Raw genomic sequence first — 27038 nt, 5'->3', positions numbered from 1 at the left:
TTTTCCCATGGGGATGTTTGTGGGTTTTTTGCCAGTTTGAATTGGCCTTGCATCTTTGATGATTTCTTAACGTCTCTCTCCATTGTATGAACACCAGTTCTTGTACGTCTTTGTATAAAGGTTCTGGGTCCTCATGTTTCATAGAAGCTCTTGTCCTATTTCTGACAGGAGCCAGTAGCAGAAGTTGGGAGTACAGGCAAAAGAAAATGGGACAAGTAGAGAGGGTTACTTCTCTTCCCACCTTCTGTCAATCAGAGGTGTACATTAATGCCCACTATGCTTATGCTGGATTACAGGATCCTTAGAGACTCTGTCTTCAAGAATTTGAAGCTGGGTTCTCCCCAGGAAAGATTCTGGAGTTGCGGAGATAGTGAATTTTTTTCTTATTCCATACACTTATAGAATGGAAAATTGTCCTAAAAATTACTGACGGTTCATTCTCATGCTGATTCCACAGATACTATCAACTTGCTTTTGTTTCCTCCTATATAGCAAGATGCCTTCTGTTTGTAAATGCTGCCAATATTAAACGAATTCTTTGTACCAATAGGAATATTTGCTTTTCACATGTTCCACATAGAATGGCAGAAGGTCTCTCATTGTTTCTTTTGGCATATATATCTAAAGCATCATAGTTGGTGAACCTTGTTTTTCCTTTAATACGACATTTTAATAAAAAAATAAAATAAAGTTTGGTGCAGTTCACAGACACTATAAAGTTGTTTTTATAACTGAAAAACAAAAAACGTAAACCTGAAAGTAATGAAAGACAACAAATTTTCCTGCTTTGAATATGGAGTAATGAGGAAACTGTTGAGATCTCCTGCATATACCGTTTGCATTTGTTTGACTTTGGTTTATGTTTTGGAGTTGGGTTTTTTTAAATGTAGTCCAGAGTTTATAGATCATACACTAATGTTAGAAGTTGGATAGTTGTTAGAAAGTTGAGCTTTTTAAAGCCATTGCATCTCATCAAGCGATTTTCAAATCACTTTTGCCATCTAGTCACTTGTGATGAAGAGGCTTTATTAAAGTAGTCTCTATGTCCTGCTCAAGTGATTGAGAGAGGAGAGGTGGTATAAATTGATTTTGCTCTAGATCTGGTTCTGTCCTCTCAACTAACTGTAAAAAGTATTAGTTACAAAATAATCGTGAAGTGTTTGCTACATTGCAACCTGTCATCTTTCTAGTCTGCTATTAGTCAATGACAAAGGAATACCTGAATGCCTGAAAGGAATGACTTTATCTGTTACACTGTTCATTTTTAAGTTTTTTGTATTGTTACAGGAATACATCTCCTCAGTAGTATTTCGAAAACCAGTAATGAAATCAAGAAGACTGGAAGTTTCAAATTTCTGTTCAGTTTTACTTATCTATGGGTTGGTGCTTAGTTGTGCCTTTCCTGGAGAAGCACATCAGTATTACATAACCTGATCTTTCATAAGTGATGCAGAGAACTTGCTGGCTGTCTGGCCACAAATATGTTTGCAGAGTGGTAACTCAAGGACTCAATGAAACCAGGTTTCATTGAGCATATTGCTATTCTATGATGCATTGGGGCACAGTGAACAATTTTACAGCTGTATGTATGTGTGTGTCTTACAAAAAAAGCCCAAACCCTGTGGACCGCATAAACAATATGTAGATGACGTTTTCTACTCCAGTTTATTTTGAGCTTTTACCTAGTGTTCAAGGATATTTCACTTTTGAAGTGCTGTTGTTTAGATCTGATCTAAAATGGAGGGTTTGATCATCTGTAACTGTTAAACACAAGCATGTGTGTTAACACCACAACTTGCCAGTTGATCCCTTTAGTATGAACTTTGTAATCATAGAATAGTTTAGGTTGGAAGGAACCTTGAAAATCATCTAGTTCCAACTCTCCTGTCACAGGCAGGGACACCTTCCACTAGACCAGGTTGCTCAGAGCCCCCTCCAACCTGGCCTTGAACATTTCCTGGGATGATGCAGCCACAGCTCCTCTGGGAAACCTGTTCCAGTGCCTCACCACCCTCAGAATAAAGACTTTTTTCCTAATATCTAATCTGAATCAACCCCCTGTCAGCCATTCCTCCTTGTCCTATCTTTACATGCCACTGAAAAAAGTCTTTCTCCTGCTTTCTTGCAGGCCACCTTTAGGTACTGGAGGACTGCTATAAGGTCTTCCCGGATCCTTCTCTTCTCCAGGCTGAACAAACCCGACTCTCACACAGTAACCACAGAATCATAGAATCCCAAGGGTTAGAAGGGACCTCAAAAGATCATCTAGTTCAACCCCCCTGCAAGAGCAGGGTAACCTAGAGTACATCACACAGGAACTTGTCCAGGCAGGCCTTGAATATGCCCAACATAGGAGACTCCACAACTCCCCTGGGCAACCTATTCCAGTGCTCTGTCACTCTTACAGTAAAGAAGTTCTTCCTGATGTTAATGTGGAACCTCCTATGCTCCAGTTTACACCCATTGCCCCTTCTCCTATCACTGGATATCACTGAAAAAAGCCTAGCTCCATCATCCTGACACCCACCCTTTACATATTTGTAAACACTGATGAGGTCACCCCTCAGTCTCCTCTTCTCCAAGCTAAAGAGACCCAGCTCCCTCAGCCTCTCCTCATAAGGGAGGTGTTCCACTCCCTTCATCATCTCTGTGGCTCTGTGCTGGACTCTTTCAAGCAATTCCCTGTCCTTCTTGAACTGGGGGGCCCAGAACTGGATGCAATATTCCAGATGCGGCCTCACCAAGGCAGAGTAGAGGGGGAGGAGAACCTCTCTTGCCCTACTAACCACACCCTTTCTAATGTACCCTAGGATGCCATTTGCCTTCTTGGCCACAAGGGCACATTGCTGGCTCATGGTCATCCTCTTATCCACCAGCACCTCCAGGTCCCTTTCCCCTTCACTACTTTCCAGCAGGTCAACCCCCAACCTGTACTGGTACATGGGGTTGTTCTTCCCCAGATGCAAGACTCTACACTTGCCCTTGTTGAATTTCATCAAGTTTCTCCCTGCCCAGCTCTCCAGCCTGTCCAGGTCTTGCTGAATGGCAACACAGCCTTCTGGTGTGTCAGCCACTCCTCCCAGTTTAGTGTTATCAGCAAACCTGCTGAGGGAACACTCAGTTCCCTCATCCAGGTCATTGATGAAAATATTAAACAGCACTGGTCCCAGCACCGACCCCTGAGGGACTCCACTAGGCACAGACCTCTTCCTCTTCCAGAAAAATACAAAGCAGAAGTTGCATGATCATTTCTCTTTCTGCCCTGAAAACCTAGTTATGACTTTCCTCAGGGTAGGATTTTTTTAAAAACAAAAAGTCTCATCTTTCAAAGTTGTTGATACAGGATGGCTGTTGTGTTTCCATAGTAAAGGTTGGTGGGATTAATTTTCCTTCACCAAAAGCACATTGTAGTCCTTTGATGTAAAACTGAATGTGTATTTACAGGCAATTTGGCACCTGAAAATTGCTTCCATTGCTAGCACGTTGATTACTGCTGTTGTGTAATAGCTTTTTCTATTATTTTTTATTCATTTGTGAGGTCTTATCCAAGCCATCAACTGTAATGACTATTATGGGTTTTTTTTAGCTGTTTTATTACAATGGGTTTAGACCAAAATATGCTCAGTTAAGTTAGAAACAGTCTGGATGAGCAAAAGATGCATTGTATTCTAGCAGATTTTGTTCTGTTTTGTTTATATGATGCTTTTATTTTTTTTTCCCCCAATAAAAACCTAGAGCACATAAAACAAAACAACCTACAGATTGGTGGCTCTTTAACAGTCCTGGTGAATATTGTCATTGATAAGACAGAAAATTTAGCCATAAACATAGAGCTCAGTCTTAGTACAGCAAAATGTGAAGTAAGAATTTAATATTGAGAAATTGTTTTCTTGAAGAAGCTAAAAAAGGCCCAACAAAGCCAGTTCAGTGGACATGCGCTGCATGTTCTATAAACCCATCACGACAGGGTTCCACCGACCTTTTTTGAGAAACCCAGAACGGCTATAATTCTGAGGATTTCAGAAGTTCATTCAGTGGGAATTTGTGTTAACACAAAGAGATCTCTGTCTTTTCAAATAACTTTTGTGTAAAGAGCAGTAATGATATAGTCTTAGAAAATCTATTTTGAAGATGAAGTCTTTGCCAACTGCTCAGGAATGCACAGTGTAGGTTTTTTTATGGTACGAGCTTGGTTGTGGTTTTTTCAGTGTAGTTAGTTCCAAATCATACTACATAAATAAAAACTAAAAATAATAATTAAAAAATGCTGTGAGCATTCCATGCTTTCCAGTGCCTAAGACTATGTTCTAGAGCCTTCCAGACTTCTCAGGAAAACCAAGGCTTGGTTATCATTGACCTAGAAACACAAATACCAAAGTTGCGTTCTGGTGGGCTAGGAAATATGAAATCCAGTTACATAAGATTGTTGGAAGACATTGATGAACTTCATTATGCCTGATTTTTTTGTAACCTTTGCTCAGTCAAGTGGTGTCTCCCTTGTTTAGTTGGATTTAGATCCTGTAGCATCTCTAGGGAATGCAAGACTTAGAACAGTTCTTCTTTCAGAAAAGACTGCATAAGTTTCTGGCAAATCATTAACTGTGTGAAAAACTATTTTCATTTTATGTTTTAGGAAAAATTGTAGCCTTGTACTCTTTAATTCAAGAATAACTTTCAATGGTTTTTTTTTTATAAAATCTGTATGAAAATTAGGTTTATCTCTGCAAGTACCATGCAGTATTGGATTCTTTTCTGGTGCTCAAAGATCTCTTTAAAGTCTGTGAAAGGTTATGGGGAGTGAAAACTTTCAAAATAGACTTCAAAATGTCCCTTTCTGTTTTTAAAATGTTGTTAGAAGAAAATGGCCTTGCTGTTTTTGAGCTACTTTAACAAGTTCAGAAGGAAGTCAGTTAAAATTTCTTAAGGCATCACTATATAAATTCATAAACACAGTTTGAGATTGTCAGTTTATTGGCTTTTAAGGTGCTAGTAACAGTTCATATTTCATGTTGGTAAGTCTCATCAGTAGGTGCTAAAGCATACTTTCCATCCTCTTTGGCTATACTACTGTGAAACACTTTGAGAATTAGGTATAGATGCTTATTTCATGTAATTTATATCTGTTAATGCATTATATAGATGAGCACATGCATTCATCTGTAGACCAGAGTGGGAAGGAAAATTATCAAGGGACAAAGAGTCTCAGTGAAGAAATACCTCTATTTCTGGTCTGAGGCATGTTTTTTGATAAATCAAAGGGAAAGTCTTAAGAAGGCTAACATTTATTTGCCTCTGGTAAAAAAATATCGATGTACATAGTCTAATTCTCTCTTTTGCCCACATCTGTGCTCTTATATTCCTTTCAGTTTAGTTTCCCTGTGCATGTACACAAAAAAAAAGGAATTTACCTTGGATGTGACTTCCAGGTCTACTCTCATGTTGAACTGTCGTAGTTGTCACCCTATTTGGACAGTCTATATTGCCACTACAGCAACAGTGATAAGTGCTAAATTGAGAGACAACTTAGAAAAATGCAGCCTTTGCCACCCAGTTACCTTTGGTCCTTTTTGAGAATTCTTTTGCAAGTGATGTGGAATGAACCTCCAAAACTTAAACTTCTGTTGAGGTTCTTCTATTTGAACAAGAAATAATCCTTCAGATTTCAGGTCTGTACCTGTATGAACCTCACATATGTGGATGCAGGGGCATATCTGAGCTCCCTCCATCCTTGGTGGAAAAGCATGGGAACTTCTAGGTGTCCATTTGAGGATGGTAAGACCACTGGTTGCCAAAAGAAGTTGTGGCTCCCCATCCTAGAATGTGTTCAAGCCCAGGCTGGAGGGGATTTTGAGCAACCTGATCTAGTGGAAGGTGTCCCTGCCATGGAAGGGGGGTTGGAAGTAGATTGGTCCTTAAGGTCCTTTCCAACCCAAACCATTCTGTAATCCTGTGATGATTCTATGATATATTCAATATGGATTTATTATGGAGGCAAACACCTTCCTCTTTTTTCCACTCTGACTTTTGCCTTTCTTTCTTTATTCTGGTGTTGGCCACTGTCACTAATTATCAGAATATGTAGGATTGGGTCCCATGTGCTGCATGCATCTTTGTATTCCTAAATATGAATGATTATATTAGGCACCTTTTTTCTCCATTATTTCTCTTGCCACATAGATTAAGTATGAAGCAATAAAAGGTAAATGTGTAGTGAGGAAGCAGGACTGCTTGCTCCAGGCCCAAACTGCCAGGGGCATCAAGCATCCACTGTAGCTCATGGAAGAAAGAAGGAGGCTGTTAACCTAGGAAGCTGGGAAATAGTAACAAAAAAAAACCCAAAAAAACCCAAACAAAACCAAAACAAACAAAAACAAACAAAAAAAAAACAAAATAAAACAAAAAAAGGAGGAAGAGGACAATTAAAAGCAAGGGGCTTCCTCCTAAATCTGTTGTCCCCACCCAGAACTGCTTTGCTGTCCTGCAGGGGGCTGATGAGGAAATGCACTTGCACCAGAAAAAAAAACATTTGATGCACTTGTAAAGAAGATCACTGCTGGTGCTGCCAGGAAAAAGTGGTGGGTCATAGTGGAAGGGGACTGACAGAAACAAAAGCACCCATCTGTCGGCCTGACCCAGTCTCAAGGGAGATTCATTGCCTACCAGGGGCAGGGATCAGGGATGTTGCAGGGAGACTGTCTGCTCTAGTAAGTCCCACTGACTATTACCCACTTATAGTGATCCATGTGGGTGCTAGTGATAAAGATAGCAGTAGCTCAGAGAACATAAAGAGGAACTACAGAGCCCTGGAAGACGCAGTTAGGGGCTCTGGAGCTCAGATAGTCTTTTCATCAATTCTCCAGGATAAAGGGGAGGACCTAAAACAGGCTAGGTGGGTTTGCTAGGTTAATAAATGGTTACAACGGTGGTGCGATAGTTATGGGTTTGGGTGTCTAGAACATGGGACTCAATTTAGTAGTCCAGGTCCACTGGAAGCTGGTGGAGCTGGTCTGACAATGAAGGGGAAGAGCGGTTGTGGTAGGAGGCTTGCCGGGCTGGTCAAGGATGCTTTAAACTAGATGTCTTGGGGGAGGGTGGCATCATTCCTTCCCAACACACCCAGTCAGTTGCCAGCACCTGTAATAAATGCTCAGAGCAATGTACAGCTATTTAAGCTGCTCCAGCTAATGAGCCAGCTTCATTTGGAGCTCAACTCAGATGCCTCCATGCAAACGCCCATAGTATGGGGAGTAAACAAGAGGAATTAGAGACGTGTGCACATCGACAGGGTATGATATAATAGGCATCACAGAAACATGGTGGGATGGCTCCTATGACTGGAGTGTTGGAATGGAGGGTTACAGGCTCTTTGGAAAAGACAGGCCTGGCAGGCAGGGAGGGGGAGTTGCTTTTTATGTTAGGGATAGGCTGGAGAGTATGGAACTCTGTCTGGAGACAGGTGAGCAGTCAACAGAAAGTTTGTTGGTCAGGGTTAAGGGGAAATCGGTGATGGGGCACATTATTGTGGGGATCTGTTACAGACCACCAGATCAAGAGGAACCTGTGGATGAAGCTCTCTATAGACAGATAGGAACAGCCTCACACTCGCAGGCCCTTGTTCTCATGGGGGACTTCAATCACCCTGATATCTGTTGGAGGGACAGAACAACCCGGCACAAGCAATCCAGGATGTGCCTCAATTGTGTGGAAGACAACTACCTTCTGCAAGTAATAAAGGAGCCGATGAGGAGAGGTGCCCTGCTTGACCTCGTGCTCACCAACAGGGAAGGGCTCATTGGAAAGGTGATGCTCCAGGGCAGCCTTGGATGCAGCAATCATGAGATGGTCGAATTTGAGGTCCTCAGGACAGTGAGAAGAGCGTGCAGCAAGCTCACTGCCCTGGACTGCAAGAGAGCAGACTTTGGCCTCTTCAGGAACCTGCTTAGCAAGGTTCCATGGGATATAGCCTTAGAAGGCAGGGGGGCCCAAGACTTTTGGTTGATATTCAAGGATCACTTGCTACAAGCTCAGGAGTGTTGAATCCCAGCCAGGAGGAAGTGTAGCAGGAGGGCCAGGAGACCTGCTTGGATGGATAAGGAGCAGCTGAGGAAACTTTGAAGGATAAAAGAGGCTTATAAAAGGTGGAAGCAAGGATGGGTGGCCTGGGATGAATACAGAGATGTTGTCCAGGAAGTTAGGGACCAGGTTAGGAAAGCTAAGGCCCAGTTAGAATTGAACTTGGCTAGGGATGTGAAAGATAACAGAAAGGGTTTCTATAGGTACATTGCAAATAAAAGACAGACTAGGGACAAAATGGACCTTCTCCAGAAGCTATCAGGAGAACTGGCTACACAGGATTTGGAGAAGGCTGAGTTTCTGAATGATTTCTTTACCTCAGTCTTCACTGGCAAATGCTCTGACCACACCACCCAAGTCTTGGAAGGCAGATGCAGAGATTGTGAGAATGAAGACCCTATGCTCACTGTAGGAGAGGATCTGGTTCAAGATCTTCTTAAAAACCTGAATGTGCACAAGTTCATGGGACCTGATGAAATCCATCCACGGGTCCTGAAGGAGCTGGCAAATGAGTTGCAAAGCCACTGGCCATCATATTTGAAAAATCATGGCAGACAGGTGAAGTTCCTGATGACTGGAAAAAGAGAAATATAACCCCCATTTTCATGAAGGGGAATAATGTCCCAGGGAATTACAGACCAGTCAGTCTCACCTCTGTGCCTGGCAAAATCTTGGAGCACATTCTCCTGGAAGGCATGCTAAGGCACATGAAAAATAACAAGGTGCTTGGTGACAGCCAGCATGGCTTCACTAACGGGAAATCCTGCCTGATCAATTTGGTGGCCTTCTATGATGGGGCTATGGAAACAATGGACAGGGTTGATGTCATCTACCTGGACTTGTGCAAAGCGTTCGACACTGTCCCACATGACATCCTTGTCTCTAAATTGGAGAGACATCAATTTGATAGGTGGACCACTCGGTGGATAAAGAACTGCCTGGATGGCCACATTCAAAGAGTTGTTGTCAACGGTTCAATGTCTGGCTGGAGATCAGTAACGAGTGGTGTCCCTCAGGGATCGGTGTTGGGACCGGTCTTGTTTAACATCTTTGTTGCTGACATGGGCAGTGGGATTGAGTGTGCCCTCAGCAAGTTTGCCAATGACACTAAGCTGTGTGGTTCTGTTGATACGCTGGAGGGAAGGAATGCCATCCAGAGGGACCTTGACACACTTGTGAGGTGGGCTGATGCCAACCTTATGAAGGATAACCATGCCAAGTGTAAAGTCCTACACCTGGGTCGGAGAAGTCCCAGGCACAGCTACAGGTTGGGCAGAGAAGAGATTCAGAGCAGCCCTGTGGAGAAGTACTTGGGTGTGTTGGTCAATGAGAAACTTGACATGAGCCAGCTTCAGTGTGCACTCACAGCCCAGAAAGCCAACCGTATCCTGGGCTGCATCAAAAGAAGCATGACCAGCAGGTCAAAGGAGGTGATCCTGCCCCTCTACTCTGCTCTTGTGAGACCTCACTTGGATTATTGTGTGCAGTTGTTGTGTCCTCAACATAAAAAGGACATGGAACTGTTGGAACAAGTCCAGAGGAGGGCCACAAGGATGATCAGGGGACTGGAGCGCCTCCTGTATGAAGACAGGCTGAGAAAGTTGGGGCTGTTCAGTCTGGAGAAGAGAAGGCTGCGTGGAGACCTCATAGCAGCCTTCCAGTATCTGAAGGGGACCTATAGGGATGCTGGGGAGGGATTCTTCATTAGGGACTGTAGTGATAGGACAAGGGATATAAGTTTAGACTAGATATAAGGAGAAAATTCTTTTCTGTGAGGGTGGTGAGGCACTGGAATGTGTTTCCCAGGGAGGCTGTGAATGTTCCATCCCTGGCAGTGTCCAAGGCCAGGCTGGATGAAGCCTTGGGTGATATGGTTTAGTGTGAGGTGTCCCTGCCCATGGCAGTGGGATTGGAACTAGATGATCTTATGGTCCTTTCCAATCCTAACTATTCAATGATTTTGTGATCTCAAATTAAATATTTCTCTTTATTTTAATATATTCTGTATAAGCTGGATTAGGTACATTTTAAAGTTGACCTTCATATAGAGATAAGTCCAGAGACCTGAATACTTACTTTTGAAATTTTATGTATATATGTTATATTAAGTAGTGTTTGTCATGAAGGAGCAGCTTTTAAACATGCTACGCTTATTTTCTTTCTAGTTGATTCTTTAATGATGCCAGCAGCTGGTAGAGACTTTGTCACAACCTTGATCTCTGACCTTTGTAAAAAAATCTCTCTTTCCATTCTTCAGGTTTTCTCAACCATCCAACTTATTCTCCCCATTCTATTATATGCAGCAGATGATTTTAAAAATTTCATTTGAGAGTATAAAAGTAACAGTTTTCCAAGCACCAGGTGCAGAATAAAGATGACTAAATAATTAAATGCTACAGGAGCTGCTGGTTGGCACATAAAGCTACAATGTGATAAACTGATATGAATTACAATAATGTGCATCTTTACTTCCTTGAAAGAGTGCATAATAAGTACTGATTTAAATATGTTCTGGTTTTAAGAAACATCCCATGTGTCTTCTTTGAAATTAGCTTTGCCTTCATCTGTTGGAGCTATTAAGCTGATCTGCTCCTTGAATTATTCTATGAAAGCCTGTACAATTTAAAAGAGAAAAAAAAAAGGCTGTAAATCAACATTGCATAATTTTGGAAGCCCACTTACTATGCCTGAAAGTAATTTTAAGATGCAATTGAAGGAAATAGGTGCTTACAGGATACACTAAACAGTGTAAATAATTCATGAATACCTGAAGTTTCTCTAGCTTTCTGATTCTTCAAGAGTGAAAAAAGCTTTAGCTACAAAGCATTTCCAACAGATTTTGGAAGGCCTTGGTTTAGGCAAATCCCTTGTCTATAAATTCAGATGCTAAGTTAAAATATGTTAGCTTATGACAAGTTATTTTTTATATTAAAAATCATAAGCATCTCCACTGATGAGAGTGCAAATGGTTTAGATTAACTTTGTATAGCAGAATAAATGGTATATAATTTCCAAAGTTATAATGGGAAAAATACATGTTTCACAGTTGCTAAAAGAGGAACAAATAGATATGGAATGTAAATAATTGGCTAATGGTTGTAAATCAGGGAGCTAACATTTTTTTTCTTCTCTCCCTTGAGAGAAGGATTGTGTTAGTGGGGCCCTGGGTTACTCTGCCATAGTCAATTGACTTGAAGGATGTCCCTCATAACTGCAAAATGAATTCTGTGATGCTGTTCATAGTTGTTGCTTTGTGTGATGATGAATAAAATATTTCAGGGGTGTAGTTTTGTGAGCTCTCGTCCATCTACCAGTGGAAGAACTCTTTCAAGCCTCATAGGAGGATTTTTTAAAATTATTCTTGGGTGGTGTTATTTAAGGTCAGGTCTGAAAACTTTGTGTTTACACTGCATCAAGTCACCAGATTTTAGGTTTCCAGGGTTTTCCCTTCTTTTATAAGAATCAAGAATATCTAGAATTAGTGTTGGCTTCTCCAGGAATCTAAAAATCCATGTCCTGGCTTATTTGCAAATGCATAGAACTGCTGGAAGCGTAGATGTTGCATATGGTATTCTGTCACCTATTGGATTACTGATGGAAGTGAAGCTTGTATTTTAAACCATTACATAATTTAGAATTGTAGTATAAATATGGTGGTACAAATTACTGCCAAGGTTACATACAACCCGTTTTTGTATGACCAATATAGCTTTAAAATATCATTGTACTTTTATAAATATAATGTAGTGTCATGTGGGAAAAAATAATTATCTCTGTGCTCAGTGTTCATGTTTTCATTTTGTCTTCTCATCTGCATGCCCAGCAGGACTGAAATGAATACTAGCATTCATGAGTTTACCTTATTAATAGGCAGTTTCAATGACAAGTTTTGAGATGCCCCTCAAGTCTTTTGCCATACCATCACTTCTTATTTATTTAATCTATGCCAAAACTCTAGTATTAACATTCTCCTAATTTTCCCCTTGAAAAGTATAGCTAGCTACAGGTAAAGAATTCTCCCTCTAGCAAAACATGTGCTATGCTCAAAACTCTACAAATGTTTTAATGATTTTTGTCCTTAATGACAAAAAAAGGTGTGCACCCATTCTGAGTGGCATTTGGGGAGGTATCTTGCAAAACTAATTAAAACACCAAAATACGTGATTGCATTTCGTATTATATACAAATCTGTAATATGAGAATCAAATTCAGTATTGCAGCTTTTATGTTCTGTGCTGGGTTTTTATGACTTTTTAGTCAGTAGTGTTCTCGTAGATGTGATTTTTTTCCAATGAAATCTTTCTGCAGTTCACTCAAGACAGATGATATTTGAGCTCAAGATTAGATTTATAAGTAGGTTTCTTTTTTGTTCTGTTGCAGACAGGTTTGCCTGGAAGGACAGGAGGGTATTATTGATATATTTGGATATTCTTACAGCATGTTCTCTCATTGCTGTTTTTGTTTACTGGCAGAAAGAAACAGAGAAATACATTGAATTTTGTTAAAAAACAAAGAATAAAGTTATGCAAATCTGAGTGGATGTTCCAGAAATTATTTTTGCATCTGTGGCATAAGAAAAAAAAAAGCATAATGCAGAAAGTCTATGGTGTGCTCAAAATACTCTTATTTACTACTAAATCATTTCAGTATTATGATTTCATGTGCAAGATGTCTTTCATTCTGAAAGACTTCTTTTTTTTTCAGGAGACATTAATAAAGAATGCCATGGATGACTTAGAGTTGATGAGTAGCCAAAGTCTTAAAATCTTTGTTTGCCAGCCTCAATTTGAACAACTTCAGTGGCAGGCATATAGAGTATTAAATACAAGGTCTCTTAGGTCAGACTTGATAGAAGTTTTATTGAGGGTGATCAGGAGAAACTGATGAATACACTATGGGAAGGTAGACAGGACAGGGGAAAAAAGAAGTAATTCTAGAAAGATTTCCTACTTCACAATGAAGTTATCAATTCCCTCTGTTTCTGGCAACATCTTTGAAATTCAGGATTTTGCTTGTATTGTAATGATACATCCAAACAGACTTTACTAACCAAAAGTCTTTAAAATGGGTAATTTTTGAGCCTTAATTGCACACTAGTGATAGTGGCTTCCTGTCCTCCTCCTGCCCTGAGCTAGATTCCTGTAAAGAGAATGTTTTCATGATTTGTAAATTACGAATGATTTTGAAGAGTTTTCTTCTGACGTGTGCTGTGTGAAATTAAAATATTGATACATACTGTGCTGATTTGGAGGGATTTTTCAGGAATGTTGCTTTTACAATACTTCAGTTTGTGTAAAAAAATAATTGTTTTTACAAAGTAGGACTGGGTTTTAAATTGCATTTTGCTTTCTTATTAAACATAGTATATACTGAATTCTACATAGAATAGGGCTTAGTTTATTTATTTTTATTATTGCTGGTTTGAAAAGGTTTTTTTTTTTTTTATAAAAGCAATGGTTACTGAACACATGACTTTATAAAGTAAGTTCCTAAATATAATGGAAGCTAGTGTATTTTCAGTTAGTAGTTTATGTTGGTTTTGCTTTTTTGTTAAAATTTGAGCAGAATTAAAGTGAGAAGGAATAGAAGGATTTGGGAAGATAAGGAGAATAAAGGAATAAAGCAGGGGAGAAGGTTGGGGGGGGTAACATTTTGCCTCCTGCTAAGCTGAAGTCAAGAGGTAGGTGGATTTTGTGTTTGTGGCAGTAAGAGACAATACCAGTGAGAGAGAGAAAGAAGCATTTGTGAGACGTTTATTGTAACTTTTTCCATGGTTTTCTGCAAAATCACTCATTTTGTTATATAATGTTGTGAGCACTGACTAGCTGCTTTACTTAAGCTGGAATGGGGCCTGAGCAGATTGTGTTAGCAAAATAAGCCTTGATTTTGTAATGAGATCTAAAAAAATTATTGGAAAAAATAAGCATATAATTTTAATAATATTTAAAATACCTTCCTTTGTGTTTTCTGTTGGTAGAAGGTAATACAAACTAAAGATGTAAAACAGCTTCTTTATAGGTGGGACAGATTTAAACTTTAAAAAACTGAATGGAAGAAAATGGCCTTTAGGAAACATTACAGCTACCTATGAATGTTTGTTTTTAAAAAGGGTGGTTACACTTAATCCTTTAAAAAATGTCATAATTGCTGGAGAAAAAAAACCCCTGAAATTAATTTCAAAATTTCAAATACCATGAAAATATCTTAAAGAATTCATATATATATAAATTTAAGTTATTTATATATATATGTAAGGCTCAATTGTTTCTGCATAATAAGGCTCAAAACATTTTTATCTAATTTCAGATTATTATAGTCATAAAAGTTCTGGTTATGTATCTTCCAAGTTTTAAAAATATTAATAAATAGAAAACACAAATAAGAGGAAGTGCTTTCAAAGGAACATAATATATTTTTGCAGTTATTTCTGGCAGTTATAAAATTATCTTTTGTAGTTTCAGTAGATGCAATTTTATGTTATTCCAGCTACCAAGAAAGAAAAAAGTGTGTTGTCATAATCTGAGGTATATTAGCAGTCCTGTTCATAGGAATAAACCCTTTAATTTTACTTTTTTTTTTAGAAGTTAAATTTAATAGTTTATGTGGTTTTGATACCTTCCATCACCATCTTTCTTGAGTTGTTCAGGTTAATTCTGTAGAAATTACCCTTCTAGCCTTAATTAATCTGTCACCATTTCTGTTCTGTAAAATTTACATTTCATCTTGCATTCTAAATGACATGTTAGTTATTACTCACTCACTAGACAGATCTGGTCAGAGAGGTGAAAACAGAGAAAATGGTATAGTATCTGTTTTTTATAAGATCAAGTTACAAATGGCATTCTTCTTTTCCTTCCCAAAAGGCACTGAGGCGTGAACTGAAGGATAAAGAGCAAACTATTCTCAGTGCTGTGGACCAGGCCCGAGTTTTCCTTGCTGATCAACCAATTGAGGGGCCTGAGGAACCAAGAAGGAGCTTGCATTCCAAAACAGGTCAGAAATTACTTACTTTTGGAAATTATCAAAATGAGAGAAAAATGACTTACATGTCTCTAGTACACATCTGATATCCTGTCTATTTAGTTAGATTTCAGAATGTTCCAAATCACATCTTGATTGCTTTTATTTCAATGATTTAACCTCAGAACATATACCCTGCTTTATGTGTACTCACATTTTAATGGAAGAAATAGAAAAATCTGAATTTCCTTTTCCAATTTTTGATTCAAAAGACTAAATCATTAGTTCTCCTTTTCCTTTTTTTAACAGGATAATACGTGCACCTTAGGTGTAATCAGAATAGTAGCGAAAGGATGCACATACAAATACATAATTTCCCCCCACCCCCTAGCCAAAAAATAGCAAAATATACCAAATATCTGCATAATTAACTCCGAGAATTATGTTTCTGATGTAAGCTACAACATTATAAAATCTTACTTTCAATTACATAAGAATTGTTCCTGGTAAAAGTAGTGATCTATTTTTACAAAAATATCAGTTGCTGTAAGATGTGAATAATTTACTGTTCTCTAGACTTTACAAAATTACAGTATAGCTGCTTGTATCAGGAGTTAGGGCTTTTGCCCCTCCATACATCTTTCTATACATCTCCATAGCAAACTTTTAAAGTTTCTTCAATGGAATCTACTGATCTTTCCTGCATCTGTACTTTCTATTACTTCCGTGCAAATGTGGTTTCATATTCCCTAATTCAGCTTTGTAGATAAAGTTTGAATAGCTGCTGATTAAAGCAAATGAATCATTTTTCCCTGTGATTAGTTCTTGTACCTTAGCTGCTATAATGTATCTTACTACTTCCTTTTTGAACTCCTGACTTCCGAAAAAAATGATTTGTCTTTACTCTCAGACTTACTTGATATATTGCATTTCTAATATTTTGGTCTAAATCACAAGCAACCCTACAGCTGAAAAATAAGCAATGCTTGGTTTATATTTTCTCATTTTTTCACACAAAAGTTTGAAGTCACAGATTCTCCTCTCAGAAGCCATATAACAACCCAGCACAAATTGTGCCAATCCATAAAATGTTACCAGTGTAAAATCTTAATTTTCTAGCATGGGTTGATATAAGTGATTAAGTCAGTGCTGACTGAAAGAGCAGAAACAGACTTCAGAAAATTACCTGCATCATAGATTCTTCGTTTTTAATCTATTGTAGTATTGTTGTTATTATTAGTTATACAGATGGCAGTGATAACAAAATAGCAGGGAATTTTATGACCATGCTAAAGTGCATAACAATAATAGCCAGGCAGATGGGCTGTAAGTGATGTGTATTTCTTGTCTTGTCATCATATTTGAAAAACAATCAGATATGTTCAGGCTGGGAAGTTTCATAGATGTGCATTTAACTTATTTCCCTCTTCCTTGTTCACACTCAGTAGTTCCATAGACTTGTTTTGAGCACGTGGTGTGTGGGTTAGTATGGGCTACCAGCCAAACTCCCACACATCCATCCCCTCACTTCTTCAGTGGGACAGAGGCAGAAGATAAGAAGGACTGAGAAAGCTCATGGGTCAAGATGGGGACAAATGCAGACCCATTACAAACTACCGTTGTGGACCAAACAGATTTAGCTTGGGGAAAATAAACTATTTATTGACATTTAAAATAAATATTTAATTATTGGTTCAGTGGTGAGAATCAAAAAGAAAACACAAAAACCATAGCTTTCCTCTCCTCTTTCCTAGGCTCAACTTGACTCCTTTATTCCTGTCTACTTTTATCCTTCCCTCCTTATTATGAAGACAGGTCTTGCTCAGCCTCTTCAGCAGGGCAGCTAGTGGTGAGGGAAGGTGGTGGGTGCTAGGCAGCCTAGCAGTTTTTCTCTGCTGCTCTCTTCTCCTCACCTCTTCTGGGCTCTCCCTGGGAGACATCTGCCATGGAGCTGCTGCTCCCTCTACTTGGACCTTGGTGTTCCCTCTGCTCTTTCTCCTTTTTGTTCCCTCCTCTTCCCTCCCTGGTGTTTTCTGCTGTATCCTAAATACATTCCCTGAGGTGCCACCAGTGTGGCTGAGGGCCTCAGCTGTGCCCTGTCAGCTGGAGCTGGCCATCCTCAGCACCCCAATTGCTGGTAGCCCCATCAGCCCCTCACAGAGACCCTGTGCACAGCATGTAGTGGTACACAGCACCGTATGGTCACGATCTGAACACGGGTTTGACTGCTTCTAACATACAAGTAACAAAACCTTTTTCTTTTAAGTCATAATCACATTAATTGGGAAATCACTGTTTCTTGAGGTTAGCTCTTACCCTGTGTAATGGCAGGGGTGTTTCGGGGAGAGGGTTTTCTAACTTGCAGAGGGTAAAGTTGTAAATGTTTTTTCTCTGTTTTCTTCAACCTATCTCTTGCCATCCACTAATTTATTTATTCTTTCTTTACGCCCCTTGCGCTGTTGCAGGAACAAGGAATGAGAGAGATTTAGGAGAAAACTGATTAGAATGGAGACATATTTTAAGGACATGTGCATACATACATTCATTGTTCCTTCCACAGAGAATATTAGTTATAGGATGCCTTATGACAACCCATTATTGTCTATAATGTTCCTGCAAATTTCAAATATATCACAGGAATGTAAAATCAGGTTATGAACAAGCCTTGGTTTTTTGATTCCCATCTTGGCTTTATGCCTCCTGTGTTGTCCTCCTACTCTACCCTGTAGTAACTGGTGCATTCAAACACAGTTCTTTAGCTTTATGAAATGTCCTTCTAAGTTAAGCTTATCTCCTGTCCATCCTTTCTTCTGATTTTGTTTTACCATGTTTCCGCAGAAATAAAAGTGAAAAAGCGAGCTTCACACTCTTCTTGCCTGTGAGCTTCTCTGCCACAATTTTCCCTCTTAGCAAGGAAAATCAAACTAGAAATAGGCAATTTACTGTTTTCTAATGTATATAGCAGTCAATAATTCTATTTTCAAACACCTGTGTCTGTCCATAAGCTATTGTGTAAAATTAGCTATTACACACACCCGGAATAGCTTTTTGTTCTCTGCTATGCAGCTGAGCTGTATTTTTAACAACTGAGTATTGGAAACAGGGTGGCCTGAGGCCATAGTGGTCAATTTTATTATTGTTTTGGTTTTGTTTGATTTTTTCATTTTTTTTTTTTTAACCATGAAGACCTGAGGATATAAGCAGAGTTATATTAATTCCTGAACTGTATCCTCTGTTATGGTCCAGTTTTAGCTGAAATACTAGGATGCTTCCCAGGTAGAAGCCATGTTCTTCAAGTTTAACTATTGCCTTGTTTTAAAGACTCTAGAAACCAGTGAAGATGTGTCTGCAAGAGGAGTTTCAGTTATGCTACCAGCAGTGAGAATGACTGGTGGATGTCAAAGGTTAGGATGTTGCTAGAAAGAAAATTCCTTTCTTATACTCTAGAGGAAATGTAGTTCTAAAACACTGTAAATGAGCCTCAAGAAAGCAAATCAGAAATTGCAGAATATTAAAAAGTGTATAGAACAGGAAACATGCTGAGGAAACTTGCTTAGGAAGTTCAAAAAATTTCAAAATATGGATGTTCCAAAGACCTGTTTTGTTGTTATAGGATGCTATCAAGTCAGGGAGCCCTACCTTTTATGCTGCCTGGCTATTTTCTGGTTTTATATTATTTTGGAATAAAATAGATGCCTTTGTTTTGTTCTGAAATGCTGTTAGGGGATGTATATCTGTCTCCAACAGCCTTTGCTGAAGAACTACCTGCCATATATGCCGTGCCAGGAAAAAATTTTTATTGATCTTTGGAAGAAATAAAAGGCTTGTCACAATCTGCAGTCACAGTGCTTTGGAAACATAGGATTAATTCCTTACTTGGCTAGAGTAACTGGGTTACAGTGATGATAGCCTTCTTTCCACTAGTACTCTTTCTTCAACAGAAATTGGTAGAATACATAATAGCTTGGTAATGCTATAACAGTACTGTTATATTTGGATTTTTCTGGTTTTGTGGCAAGGACAGAGTAAAACTGAGTTTTATGTTTCCGGACTAACACAAATGTTGGTTGAGCTTCCACTATGTAAAAGTATTGTGAATTCGTGTTGGATCACACCATTTATTACAAAATGGTGGCTTGATTTTTGTGAGAAGTATATTATTGAATTATATTGAATATAATTCAATATAAGAATTATATTGACAAATTTCATTGGCTATGTTGAATAAATGCACGGTTCTCAGGATTGCTGTAATCTTTTTGGGTTTTCTGGAGATAGATGCTATGGGACAACTTAATTATCTTTTTTAACTCAAAGCTATTTTCTCTTTGTTTTGGCCTTCCATGTCTTCCCCAACAACATCCACTGGGAAATCAACAACCATTATTGAAGGATATGTATGTTTGCTAGCATTTTTCTCATTTGTTTTTTTTCTGGAGCCCATACTCTGGGCCCTTTCCAGAAGTATTCATCATACATGAGGTTAACAGCTTTCATTTTCTATGCTTTCACGATTCTATCTTCTGTAGACTAAAGGTAATTTGTCTTTTATCTTGCAGTGACTTTCCTCATTCACTATTTATTCAATCATGTTTCTCTAATTTGAAGAATGTTCAGGTTTCATAGAAGAAAATGTGAATGGATAAAGATGAGAATGACTGTGTTTTTTTCTTTTTTTTAACTACATTTACAATAGATATTTGAATAGGAGAAAAAGGTGACATACTTGGATATGCTTGCATGGTTGGTTTCTTGGAATCTGACTAATTTCTACATTTCCACAAAAAAAGTTGCTGCTAGTTCTTTAAACTTCCTATTCCCATCTCATCAGAATTAAATTTTCTGTCTAGATTGTTAGAAATCCAGAGAATGCTTTTGCTGGAGTGATGATAAAGACTTCATTCAATGATAGTACTGCTTTTGGTTCTTCTTCTTGGGAGTTTGGCAGGGTGTCTGTTCAAATGCTCTGAAAGTTTTCATAATGGTTATAGTGCTGTGTCACCCATTGTTTTTTTTTTTTGCTGCAAAGCTTGACTGAACCACAGAAGACACAATATTTGACATAATGGGAGAGGGAGTAGGCATGAAATCAGGTCCAGTTCTAGTATGTTTTATTGAGACTACAGCAAAAGTGAAAGGAAATTAACGCAATTTTGTCAAGATGGAGAGAGATCACTAGTTGAAGTCCACATAATGAAGGTCAAGCACAGCTGCTTAGAATTACATCTGCTAGAGCCAGGAATAGTTTGAGATCTAAAATAATTCTTAATGCAAGGAGAATTTTATTTACTGATAACTTTCCTGGGTAAGTATTCTCCAAATATGTAAGCTTGTGAGGAAGCTGTGTGCTGTAAAGTTCAGACTTGAAAGTTTCCCATCCATGGCACTGTCTCTAGCAGAGACACATAAAAGTTTTTGGTGTTTTCATTGTTTTGTTTCTGAAAAAAGAAAAAAGCTTATTAAAATCAAGTTTTGCCCATGACAGAGGCAGACTATATTTTTCTATTCTTTCTCCCTGACTGCAAGGTCAGATAATATGTTTCCTCTCTGGTAAACAGATGATCCAGTGAATACAGGCTTTTCTTACTTTCTGAGCAGCTGATGAAATGGAGATAATGTAATAAGTACCATTAAAAAAATAAAAAGAAAGAAAAAAGAAAGAGGGAGGTATAAGAAAAGCTGATCTTTGGGAAGACTTAAGTGGGGACAAAAAAACAACAACCACTGTGTAGCCTTTTTTCACACTGCCACTATGTGTAATGACAGACTGGTGAAACAAGTTCCAAACTTATACAAGAAAAGTCTCACTGTAATTTTTTGAGGCTTACAGTTCTGTGCTATAAAGCCAGTGTCTTGGAGAATGTGTTATCTGCTTGGAAAAAAAGTAATGTGCTGCTTATTAATAACTTGAGTTGTCATGATGGAAAACATGAAGGTTATACAAGATGTATTTTTGTCTGAAATTAATAGATGCTGAATGGTATTAGAGTGCATAAAATGTGTGTTTAGCTATTTTTCCCTAGTAAATGTCTTTTTAGGGCACGTTTACAAGCACTTACAAGGCTTTTATTAAATAAAGCAGTCTCACAGTGAATTAATATTTTTAAAATAAAACATGTGCCATGTACCCTTTACAATGACATTGATTTGACATATGTTTTGGGTTCCAGTTCCGTTGGGATACTTTTATCACCCCTGTCAATCTGGAATCTTTTTCTTTCCCAAAATATGTGGCCAGCTTGTCATGAGTAAAGCTGACTTATTTTAGCTGTCCAGACAAGTAAAGTCAGTCTGCTGTTCCCCTCTTCTATTCCCATTTATTACTACAGACACTTTTTTTCTTAGTGCTTCCACTGGGGCAAGCAGCATTCATTGAGTCTATTGTGTCAGTAGCTTTATAGATAAGCAAAAAGCTTTGCAAGATTTTCAGCTCTTACTGAAGCTTTCAGTATGTTCCTTGTCAAGTGACAAGGATGATCAAGTGACTGATCATTTTAAATAACCTGCTAATACTTTAGTTTAGAACTTTTAAGTCCTTGTGGCTGTGGTAACAGATGATGTAAGCACATGATGTTGGATAAAAATGGTATAAGTTCTACTTCAGTTTCTGGGTATAATGTCTCCTGTATTCACATGGTTGAAATGCCAACAAAGGAGGCTTTCTTCCTGGGTCTGCAATTTAGTTCTGCCTTTCAGTGAAGCTCAGTATTCCATTTCCTTTTGTAAAGCATTTCAATGCTAGGTGCTCCATTCATCCCCATTTGAAGTCCTGCAGTTTTTACACCTGAGGCCTTGTTGCCCTCAACCTATAGCTATATCATAGGGTACCTCAACCTCAGTCTCCGCCATTTGCTGCAGCTTGCCTGCATGCTGTGATTTAGTGATGTCTAGGTTGCTCATGGTCCCTCTGTAGGGACTGTAGTGGATTCTCATTCATTCATTAGTGGTATATTATCAACAGTGTGTAATTCCAAAATTACTTCCAGTAACAATTTCTTTTATATCGTTACATAAGCAATTTGTAGCTGCTGTTTTTTGTTTAAAACAACAGTTTTTATCTGAAAGGGGTTTTTGTTTAGAACTTAAGCATTATTTCTTTTCCTTTTTCTAAAATCTCTTGCAAAGCTTGGGATAAAGATCGTATCAGAACTCTGTTATCCTATGATATAGTTTATTCTACTGTGAATTGCTGGAATTCGAGAGACAAGGTATAATTTATCACAGCATATCTTTGGTTTTTATCTTTATTTTGGTCTGTCAGTATTGAAGATTGTGGGTTACTGCCATGTCTCTATATCCCAGAGCTACATATATAATTTATCTCCCTTCGCATGTAGTTAAGCATTGCAGGTTAGTTGTGAGGAGGTTGATTTTTTTGTTTGTTTGGATATTTTTTTCCTTTCAGATGACATCTGATTGTGTTGCTGAATACTCTTTTATTATTTGTATTTTAACATGTAACAAGACTAAGATGGGCCAACTTTTTTAAAAAAATATAGAGAACTGGTGGGCAGAAACTGGTTTTGATCTGAACAACTCCCGTTACTTTTACATCTGGGAAAAATGTGCCAGCCCTTCTCAGCAACAAATTGAGCATATTCTAATATTTTTAGTGTTTTTTTTTTTAAAGTCTTGCAGGGACTGGAGATTTAAATATAAGCAATTAAATAATCACCTCCTGTGACTACATCCTGAGGCTGTGTGTATGCCCACTTTTTTTAACATGAAAGGGATTTCCGTGATTGCTGGGTTGTGTGGGATTTAGACACATAAGCCTAAAGTTTGTGAGAAAGGGTGCACCATAACCTCTTTTCACTCTAAATATTCTTTTTCACTCAAAAGGTTCACTAAACACTTTTAGATTTGCTAAACCTATTTAAACCAGCCTTTTTAGGACTTTCGTGTTAAAATGGAAAAGTGGACATAGAGCTGCAGAACCACTCACCACATGGTACTCAGTACACACAGGTTTTTGCTAGTGCGAGACATCCTGATGGTAGGGTGAAAGGTAGTAGTAAGTGATCCAGAACAAAGCATTTTTCTTCTTTCTACATAAAATGTTGCTTAGATTTTCTATTGCAGTTTCTGGTAGGGAAGAGTGATCTTCCATTTCCTCCCCCTGTGCCTTCAGAAGTGACAAACCAGCAGTAAGCTGCCTTTGCTTTGCGGATATCATAATACGTGGAAGTAGGAATAGTTTCCTGATTTCTGAGCAAACTTTATTTTGTCATTAGCAGTGCTTAAAGTTTATTTCAGTTATGGCAAGGTACACCGTCTTCTACCTTGTACCTGCTGAAATAAATTTTCAGTTAACACTGCACTTACTGTTTTGAGTATGTACCTCAGGAGCACTGTCTGAACACTGAATATGCACAAATAGAGCAGAAATAAACAGTGTAACTTTTCTTTCGCTCTGCAGAGTTGACCGCTGAGGAGAAAGCTATGAGGGTTGCCAAAGCTATGCGTAAGCAGTCATCGGAGGTAAAAGAGAAATGGGAGAACCTAAATGCCAGTGCCAGTATCTGGCAGAAACAAGTGGACAAAGCATTAGAAAAACTGAAAGACCTGCAGTGTGCCATGGATGACCTCGATGCTGACTTGAAGGAAGCTGAAAATGTGAGGAATGGCTGGAAACCTGTGGGAGACTTGCTCATAGATTCATTACCAGATCACATTGAGAAAACGACAGTAAGTATGGAATTCCTGGGAAATATTTAGCCTGTGTGAGAGTCAGATCCCTACATTCTACTACCCCTAGTCATGTTACCTATATACATATTGTACACTTAAATTCTCATGTTCAGGTTATAGTGCTTAAGTGATTGCATAAGCACATGTGATCAGCAAGCTATAGAAGTGTACAGAATATAACATTCATCAAATGAAAAAGATTGTGTTCTAGGATTTAAATATTTTCTTTCTAGAAGTATTATCTAATCCATAGTTAGGGTATGGGTGTGTGTTTGGATATTTGCCCAAGCACTGGATTATGATTGCTCTGAATCAGTTGTCAGTCTGGCAGTTGACAGTAGGCCCCTCTCCTTTTTGTAGTTGTGAGCTCTCATATCTGTTTGGCCATCATCTATAGATTTCTTAGAAAACACTGGGAGCTTTTTCAGTCATCCAGAAGTATACACATGGTTTTAATTTCTGTTCCTTAACTTTCACAGGCTTCACACATCTATTGTCTATTTTAGCTTGTATGAGTGAATTTATGTTTGCCTTTATTTGAATCTGGCTTCTCTTCAGGATTATTTCAAAGTGAAGAACACACATTACCATATTCTTGCAGGCACACCAGGTCTTGGAGCCAGGGTTCCAGGCCACCCATGCAGGGCTCAGCACCACAAGACATGGCTGCTCATGGTGGGTAGTAGTTGTCCCCTGCATGGGTTGGGTAGGGACCCAGTAATGCAGAGTTCCCCAAAGAAGGAATACCCTCTGATAACTAACATTGTTCAGGAGGGCTAACTGGAAACAGTCATAGTGCTTAGGGGAGTGCTTGAATACCAGGGATTCCAGAAGAACATGTGGGTCTGCATATATAAGTAGAGAAAATTCCTGTTTCAGGCAAATTTAGCAGTTACCACCAAGCTTCTGTTTCACAAATGCAACTATTCACTTTTTAATCTCAAGAATTAATATAGCAAAACATTAGAGGACCCTGGCATCATGTACTTGACCATCTGTGTCTTCAGCATGGGACACTGGAGTTAAAAGAATGAAGAGCTGTGGGCTGCAACCAGTTTTCTGCGAATACTCTTTCTATGTATACACAGCCTGTGGACTTGTCTGTGTTATTTCATGTATATTGATATAAGTATCCTCCAAATTTTGTGGTTACATTCAGGTTTAATGGAACCAAAATCTTTAAAACAGAAACAGTCAGAGTTGACTTATAACCAGCCTGCTGTTGATCTGAGAAGCGATACATTTCCTCCCCCTCTTATATTTTAGTATAGATACTAGAGCAAGCAATAAGATGTTGGTGCTGAATTGCTCTTTGTTCTCAAGTTAAGAAGTGATTTGTCATATCTTGATGGTTTATTCTATAAAGAAAAGTAAAGCAAAGTCTTCTAGATTTTCATCACTGCACAAAAAACTGTAACATCTGCTGAAGTAATAGAGCCCTGCTGGCTGTCCAGAAGCCAGATGCTTCTGGAACAGAAGCTTCTGCTTTGCCAGTAGGTTCCTTCTGTTCCTGGGCGGGATGATAGAGGTTTTGAAGGGAGGTAAATAATTGAATTGTCCAAAGGAAATATTTTTCTAGTTGTTTTTGGCTTGTTTCATGATGTTTAATCAAGTTGTTTATATGATTGAACAATTAACATCTCATAGCAAGCAAGACATTTGATGCATCTTCAACTGTAACTAAAATTTGCATAAATTTTATCTTAATACTGTATTTAGTTCCATTAAATTCAATAAACCTTTTTCTTCTTTTTAATCATTGTAATAGTTTTACTCTACAGTTGTAACCAGGTAAAACACTGTACTCCTTTTCCTTAGAAGATACATTCTTCCATGCTTTGCTAATTCGGTAATAGCTTTTAAATTGATTTTTTGTCAGATGCTTAATCCTGGAAAACTGTAGTTACTGAATGCATTTTTTTCTTAAGAGCACTTTACACGCTGTAGACTGCTGAAGTTCCTGATAGAGTATTGTGTATTTCTTTTTGGAAAGAAAAGCTCTAAAACCATATGGCATCACTAAAACCTTAGTCAAATTGTTTTGGGGCACAATTTGGATATGAGCGTTTGAGTAAATATCATACTCTTTTCTCTAAGGATGTATATGAAGGAGTGAAGGAGTTAATAAGAATACTGAGGTGAGTGATCTTTCTTTGCCAAAGAACTGAGTTACGTACAGTTGTTTAGCATAAGCTGCCACATTGGGCAAGTCAGCAGCCTGTTGAGTTTACCACGGCTTTTGTGCTGCTCAGGTGTCTGTTGAAAATAAATGAATGCTTCTTACTCTTTTAGGCTTTTAGAGAAGAAACTGCTCCCATCAACTTGAAAGTTAAGACGGTGAATGATTTGTCCAGTCAGCTGTCTCCACTTGACCTTTATCCGTCATTAAAGATGTCTCGTCAACTGGATGATCTTAATATGCGGTGGAAACTTTTACAGGTATTCTTCTGAATGTGTACAGTGGGTGTGGGGGAAGGTATGCTTCTCTTAAAAAGATGCATTATTACCATTTGTCCTTTATTGCTATCTTTAAGGTGTTACTCTAGTGGTACCAAAGCAGCATAAGGTGCTGTCTTTCTTTCTGTAGCTTGACAAAAACTTTTTCTTTCTCAGCAGTTTACTCACTGTCCTACTGGTTCACTCACTCGGGGGACCACATTAATATCTGGTGACTAAGGGGAACTATTGCTGCATGGTATTTTGTATGTCTTATAGCAGTATTTTTACTGCATAAATCATTGTCACTGAGAAATGGTGTACATATTTCTGTTGTGTTTCCAGCTTCTGTGAAAGCTGGTTTATTTTGGTTTTGAGTGTTAAGTTTCAGCAGGGAATTTCACCTGATGTGGCTTAAGTGTTTGTAAAGCTGTAAGAGAATGTGAGCAATAGTACGTTTAGCATTATAAAACAGAAGAGGATATGCTGTATGAAAGATTCATATTGCTTAGTTATGATTGTTGTGCTTAAATGGTCTGAGAAAGGTGAATCAGTGTGCCTGATTACAGTTCAAACTCATGCACAGTTTCAGTGAATGATTTAATGGAGTTTCTTACATCAGTTAAAAAATCATTTATCAATTTTTGCACTTTTACTCTTTTTAGTAGGAAATACTTACAGTGAGTCAGTTGCTATTTATTTCTTTACCTGGCTCCTAAGTGATATTAAGTGTCTAAAACAATTAGGTTAAGGATGGAAGTTCTATCACCTTTCTAGCTGAGGGAGGTGGGACAGAATTTTCAAAACCTGGGCATCAATTTCTGGGCTGAATGAGTTGCTCCTGAGGGGCAAAATTGTTGTGTCAGATCAGACCTTCC

At 38.4% G+C, this 27038-nt stretch overlaps 1 protein-coding gene across 2 annotated transcripts in view; it reads left to right on the top strand.

Annotated features, from left to right (window-relative positions):
• Positions 1-27038, top strand: part of UTRN (utrophin) — a 377071-nt gene that overhangs the window by 270164 nt on the left and 79869 nt on the right. For both annotated transcript variants that reach the window (XM_034061252.1, XM_031049855.2), the window contains 3 exons: positions 14937-15066; positions 23453-23721; positions 26017-26163. In XM_034061252.1, coding sequence (XP_033917143.1) covers positions 14937-15066; positions 23453-23721; positions 26017-26163 — 546 coding nt within the window. The remainder of the gene's footprint in view (positions 1-14936; positions 15067-23452; positions 23722-26016; positions 26164-27038) is intronic.

Source organism: Melopsittacus undulatus, chromosome 3, assembly GCF_012275295.1.
Source record: "Melopsittacus undulatus isolate bMelUnd1 chromosome 3, bMelUnd1.mat.Z, whole genome shotgun sequence".
Classification (NCBI taxonomy): domain Eukaryota; kingdom Metazoa; phylum Chordata; class Aves; order Psittaciformes; family Psittaculidae; genus Melopsittacus; species Melopsittacus undulatus.
This window is presented reverse-complemented; position numbering and strand designations above follow the sequence as displayed.